This window comes from Populus euphratica, unplaced genomic scaffold (genome assembly GCF_000495115.2).
Source record: "Populus euphratica unplaced genomic scaffold, PopEup_1.0 scaffold1116.1, whole genome shotgun sequence".
NCBI classification, from domain to species: domain Eukaryota; kingdom Viridiplantae; phylum Streptophyta; class Magnoliopsida; order Malpighiales; family Salicaceae; genus Populus; species Populus euphratica.
The window spans coordinates 14858-21498 of record NW_011500971.1 but is presented as its reverse complement, the minus strand read 5'-3'; the positions used below and the strand labels follow the sequence as shown (position 1 = coordinate 21498).

Here is a 6641-nt window from a genome sequence, read left to right as displayed (position 1 = left end):
GGATAATTACAGAAAATCTCATCTGAAAATCACTTTCCTTCTACACTTTTATAAATTACATTTTCTATCGAGTCAAACAAAAATTTTTAAAATGATGAAAGGTTAAAAATGTAAATTATTATTGAATACAAAGTAATTTATGAAAGTATAGAAAGAAAAATAACACTCATATCACACTGCATGAGGTTTTTTATAATTATTCCATTTAACAAAAACATATATACGTGCACTTAATTGACAACTTAAAGGACTGGACAGAGCAAAATAAGAAAAAAAATACAAAAATCAATTATGTGGTTATCCTTAAATAGGACAGAGGGAACAGAAACTGGTGGTATCACACAGTGATAGTTCATTTAAAGACCAACATGTAGTTGTGTCGTACGTGTGAGCAATCATGAGCTAATCTCCTAAAATAAACGAGGCCTGGGTTGTGAGTCCATTTCCTCATACAAAATATCATTAACAAGAATAATTATCACCAGTGTCAGGATGACGTACCATATCCCAATAACATAAGACATCCACCTCGTACGGACTAAAAAGTTGAACAATGGCCATCCATCAAACTTTGGGGGCTGGCAATAGACGACTAGCATCTATGTTGTCTGTCCTGTACCACTGCTTAAGGTGCTCCTGAGATGACCACAGACCGCAAGAAACTCCCACAGTACAATCTTGGCATGGTATCTTCAATCAGCCACAAATTACAATGTTGTGGAGAAAGAGTTGAAAGCAAAAGCAAAAAATTAATATCAGCAAGAGAGGACGTGGCATTAAAAAGCAGACTCCTGAAGATCAATGAAGTTGCGCATCACTTCTTTCCCATTTCCTGCTGCCATAAGTATTGATCAATTTCACACGTAACCAGAAGAATTTCAACATCCAAGACTTCTCATTATCCTGCTAAACCTGTCTATGACAACTGATGGATGCGCATATGATCCATCAAGATTGATGGCATGATACTCTAACCCTTTCCACTTAGCAATCAATTGAAAATGCGGGCGTCTAAAGTAGCTACTAATAATCTCCAGAATTATTGTTTTTGGTGTTGCGGATACTATGTGAGTGAGACCTGCGCCATGAGCACCAATGATAACAGACGCGTCTTGAATGGCTCGGACTTGCTCCTTCATAGGCATATGTGCAAACAATCCATTGACAAGATTCACTTTGCACTCCAAATGATTAGATACCCAGGTCTGCAATGAATCAAAAACTTCTTGTTCATTGCTAAGCCTTGATTCAACTTTACCAGCATGGCGTGGATGGGCTAAATAATCTTCACGTCTGACAAAGAGGACATTATGCCCAGAAAACGGCTTTTCAGCTCTGTGTCTACTGACAGGGAAGTCAAAAGCTGCCCTGATCATTTCTCCAAACTCGGACAATCGAGCAGTTTTTTGGTCATCAGGGTTTTGCCAAAGATCATGCGCTGATGCTCCCTGACAATTTATTTTTTCAGTCAGTCCCTTAAAGAGTGCAGTCTCATATCCCAAAGGGACAAGAATAGCATGCCGAAGACAAACTGAGCCACTAAAGTCCTTAGCATATCTAACGCTTGAAAACAATGCCTTCCAAGTTCCTTCCAAGGGTGTCTGAAATTTGTCATCATCAGCAGGTCAGGTAACATAAGCATGTATCAGTATTCTATGCATATTAGATCAAGAACAGCAGAACATATTTGTAAGGGTGATGAGCTCATAAAAGGAAATTAAACATGACCTTCATTGGGTCAGTTAGGTGAAACTTTTCCACCATCCAGCCCTGTCATGTTTCCCAGCTACACAGAACAGTAGCAGACCAAAAACAATGTCCAAAGTGACTGCACATTACAATTTTCGTTCAAACAAGGAGAAATTGTTGCTTGTAGTTGATTATGTTTCACTAGCAAGAAAGACAACATGATGACCAGCTCATCAAGAAGATTGAAAAGACTGGCCATGGGGAACTTGAAAATTTTCAGATGCAGAAACACAAAGCAGAGGATGACTAGTGCAAGGGAAAAAAAACTCTTGGCAGCTTGAGTATCCCCTGCTGAAATCATGACTATTGATCACTCATTCAAAAGAATTGGATCCACTAATTGAATGTTTGGAATGGAATAATGAACTTATTTTTAGAACGAAATAGCAAAAACAAAGGTTTTGTTTGGGAAGGAGGGTGTTGAGGCAATCTGGATATTGGGGTGAGTGGGCAGCTTTTGATATAAATGGTGGTGTAAATTCAAATAATGGCTAGGGTTGTTCAAGCATGCTTTGAATATCAACCTTCTCATGCTGAATTCAATCTTTCCAAGAACAAAAGCAATTGGATACTGACTTCTCAGAGTTCTACTAACTAAGCATTTCATAAATTTATGAAAGATGATTAAACGCTTCCACACCATCAAAGACATGCCATGTATGCCTGAGGAAGAAGAGTTGATATTAATTGATTACTGATTAGAACATTTCAAGTTAATAGAGAAGCATTCCGCTGCAATTCATCTCTAAACCTAGAACTCTATCTCTCTCTTCCAGTCCTCCCCTCCACTGATCTATAAAATTCAATACTGGACAACCCAGACAAACCAATTTAAGCTTAAAATTAATTAAAGTCTCTCATATGCAATAATCTTAAAGAGCCAAGAAATCATGAAAGTAAAACAGAGAGCATAACATACTCTGGAGTGACCATCCACAAAAATCAAGTGAGGTCGATAAGGCAAGTCGGTGACTCTCGAAGCAACATATGCACTGTACCAATCTGTGACAGTATGAAAAAGATTTGCATACTCAAATCTGGTGACCAAAAGGGTTGGCTCCTCAATCCACTGCAAGCAGATAGATCCATTATCATCAATAAGAGACATGCATACCCCATAATTTAATCTACATAAACTTATTATCACCTCTATTTAGTAACAATTTGTCTTCCTCTTATGAAATATTTCATTAAATTCCCTTCCACTCCTGTCAGTATATAAGCGAAATTAATGATCAAATTAGATCATTTATTACTTAATCAATTAACATTCCAATCCGGTTCCACCACATCACTTGCCCTAAATAAAATTAAAAAGAAGAAGAAGAAGAAGATTATTTACCAGATCGCAATGAAACTCCTTGCTGTTATTATCCACAACCCGAATCGATCGGATCAACCCACGCATGGTGTGTCGCATTACATCCCCATCAGGAACAAACGCATCTAAGAAACTTTCATCAACAAGCCATTTAGATCTCGCTGTCGATCCAAGAATCTCAAACGCACCGTTTTCGAAATCCGGCAACTCCTCCTCCTCACTTCTACCAATTACCTCCTCGATGCTCTCACCTCCTCTCGACATTTTAATCCTCTCCGGAACCATCCGTACACTCCCTCCCTCGCATATCGAGCTCCTTAATGTCTCGCTGTACAAGCACCTGAACCATCCGCCGCTTGAAAGTGCGTCGATGCGGCGGCTAAAGCCGTTTCCGAAGTAAGCTTCGCATGAACGGGCGGTGACTTTGTTAGGGTTTTGAGTCCATGGAAGGTAAGAAGGAAGTATTGGCCAAGCTTTTAGATTGACATTATTACTGTTACTGTTGTTTTCCGTATGGGAATGGTCGTTTGACGTTAGAGAAGAGTCGTATTCCTCTTGTTTGTTGTTAGAATTGTGGTGGTGAGAGGAGAAGTAGAGGCAAAGAGAGAGGGAGTTGATGGCGAAGAGAAAGATAACGATCTTCAACAGCTTTGAATGCGTTTTGTTCATCTCTCTCTCTCTGCCTGGTCTCTGGAGGAGTGTTAGATTTTATGTTGGATTTTCTCTGTTCCACCAAAATGGAAGTGCAGTCGACGTAACGCACCGTGCACTCCGCCTGAGCTACGATGAGGTTGTGGAGGAGCCCACGAAGGTTGATTTATTAAATATTAATTACCATGACTTCAGCTTGACTTGAGTTTTAAAGCCGGCTGAGCCAATGTAGAGATGACAGGTGAGGCGCTGGGGAAAATGTAGGAGTGTTTTTTAAGTAACAAATGTTTTTTTTTTTTGAAAAAGTAGAACAGTTACAAGAATAACTAGAAAAATAATACATTTATTTAAGTCATTTTATTTCCAAAATTGAATTCTTAACTATTAAGTTAAGATATCATATTAAAACTTAAATTTAATACGACTAATCTACTAATTAATCCTATTAAAATTAAATTCACTTCAACTAACTAATTATTTTTATTTATAATTATCATAATTATTAAGTTACATAATAAATTAATTATTGAAACTTAAATGAACTAGAATCTAAACTTATATATATATATATATAGTTCATTCTAGTTTCTAACATATTGAATCACACTATTATAAATAACATAATATATATTTGATTGTGATATTTTTAAGATATATCTAGTATATTATTTTTATAATTATTTTTTTAAATTGAATTACTTTATCAAATTTGTTTTTATCACGTGTTATTTTAAAAAAAAAAAACCTTCGAAATATAGATTCATGTGAAAATTACACCAATTTCTTACTATTTCTCGTTTTTAAGTACTTAAATTTATATAATCCTTATAATTTAATGTTTGATTTTTAATTTTATTTTAAAATATATCTTATTATTTTTATTTTTATTTTAGATACAAAAAGAATAAAAAAGAAAACTACGCTAACCTAAAACTCACTTACATCTTGAAGAAGAGCATCTCATGTCTTAAGATCAAAGTCATTCCTTGCTGCATTCCACCGTTTAGAAGCTTTCCATGAAATTTAAAAAAAAAAAATTGGTTTCATTTTTTATATTATAATTTTAAATTGTTTTGATATATTAATATTATTTAAATATATTTTAAAAAATAATAATTATTATATTTTTAAACACCACCACAAGTTAGCTTGCTCTTTAAAAAATATGGAATGCTCTGCTTCTGCATCATTTTCATAGCAAGCAAATCCCTGTTATTGAGGAAATATTTTTGTAACTGTAATAATTAATATTGCTAAAAAGACATTTGCAACCCCTCTCCCAAGCCGGTTGAAGACCATGTTTAATGGCCAACAGCTCAGGAAGAAGATTGCATCCACTGCCCGCAAAACTTGTAAATCCACACACAAAATAAGCATTCGGAGTCAAGATGAAGCCACCAAATCCAGCTCTTCCTGGATTTCTGATTAATACTTAAAAGTATATTTTTATCATGGTTGATTAGTACTTAAAAGTGCATTTTTATCATGGTTTTATATCATCATTTTGCACTTGAAGTATCAATAACTCCTTAACTAAAGCATGTTTTATAATAATATAAGATACCTTGAATTTGTCAATCTTAGCCCAAATAATAAGTACATCTGTATACTTATTTGATGCTCAAATTCAGCCCTAAATCAGCCCCAAATCAACCTTCAAATCAACCCAAACACAATCCATGATCTTACATGTCCACACAACAAATAACAATTGATTTACTTTGGGTAATCCATTGATCCAAGAAGGCAAGCACATGGATGGAAAGCTGGAGGGGATATTTTAACATTATTTTGGGTCAAAAAGAAGAAGGAGACACCTCGTAAATGAGGAAGAAAAACGTGCACCAAAGTAGTTGTAAAGCTGTCTTGATTTGATTTTTCAGAACACCTTTCGGTGTTTTGCCCATAACTGTTTACTCAAGTGTCCAAATAAGCTGTTCTTTAATGATCTGGAAAGGTGACCGAATTGCCTATAAATATGTCTCTAATAGACTTCTTGAAAAAAAGCTTCTAAGAGGGTCGAATTGCTGTCCAAAGTTAGAGTCAGATTTGTGTCCGAATTTTTTCTGAAATTGTATTGTGTTCTTCTTTATAGATTTCGGTTCTTTAGTTTGTAAAACTTATTATTTCAGTTGGATTCAAGTAATTCATGTTTATTGAAGTGTTCTTATATATAATCATGGTTGGCTAAACTCTTTCTTGGATCCAAATCAAGGATAATGGTGATTGAGGTGAGTTCTTTAGGATATGAATGAATCTTAATGTTTATCTTCTTATTTTCTTCATGAATGATTTATTATTGTAAAGAAATTTTAAAAATCATTTAGGTAATGTTATAATCTTGAATTTTTATGTACAAAATTTAGTTTTGGTATAGAGATTGCTTTGATTCAATGTCTTACTTAATATGAAAGTACTTGTTCATTCTTAAGCAATAATCAATCTTCATCTTTCTAATCTTCATTGTAATAACTTCCGATCTAATATCACCATCGTTGAGATTAGGTTGAGTTATCTTATATATGTTGAAGAAATCACCAATACATCACCATTAAAATTGATTTGGACCAAGACTTACTTTTTCTTGTCATTTAAAATCCTATTTACATTTTTTTTATCTTTAAAAACAAATCCATCAATTATTTTCAACCAAGTTATTGTTAATTTAATTTCTCTTGAGTTTTTTTTTTGTTACTTAGCTTAATTTTCAGATCTAGCTCTCTGTGGATATGACCTCGATCTTACCGAGTTAATTTCTACATCGCACACTCGTGCACTTGCGAGTTAAAACAAGCCGATCATAAAAAGCGGTCAAGCAATTTTGGCGCCGTTGCCGGGGAGCTAGCAAGCAAAGGTAACAAATTTAGATTTGATTATTGGAAAACTAAAAAAAATCATATAAAAAAAATTTAATTAAATT

General features: G+C 34.5%; 1 protein-coding gene across 1 annotated transcript; it reads right to left on the bottom strand.

Annotated features, from left to right (window-relative positions):
* Window positions 1-265: 265 nt before the first annotated feature.
* On the bottom strand, window positions 266-3956 carry XYLT (beta-1,2-xylosyltransferase). The gene is made up of 3 exons (XM_011014450.1): window positions 3092-3956; window positions 2669-2818; window positions 266-1601 (listed from the first exon to the last, which is right to left on the bottom strand). Exons 1-3 carry the CDS (start codon window positions 3737-3739, stop codon window positions 879-881), a joined length of 1521 nt encoding a protein of 506 aa, XP_011012752.1. The 5' UTR covers window positions 3740-3956; the 3' UTR covers window positions 266-878.
* Window positions 3957-6641: the final 2685 nt, after the last annotated feature.

Coding starts and splice junctions, on each gene's coding strand:
- XYLT (XM_011014450.1), bottom strand. CDS start 3,739: ATGAACAAAACGCATTCAAAGCTGTTGAAGATCGTTATCTTTCTCTTC. Junction 2,819..3,091: donor AGGAGTTTCATTGCGATCTG/GTAAATAATCTT, acceptor ATCTGCTTGCAG/TGGATTGAGGAGCCAACCCT. Junction 1,602..2,668: donor TTGTGGATGGTCACTCCAGA/GTATGTTATGCT, acceptor GACAAATTTCAG/ACACCCTTGGAAGGAACTTG.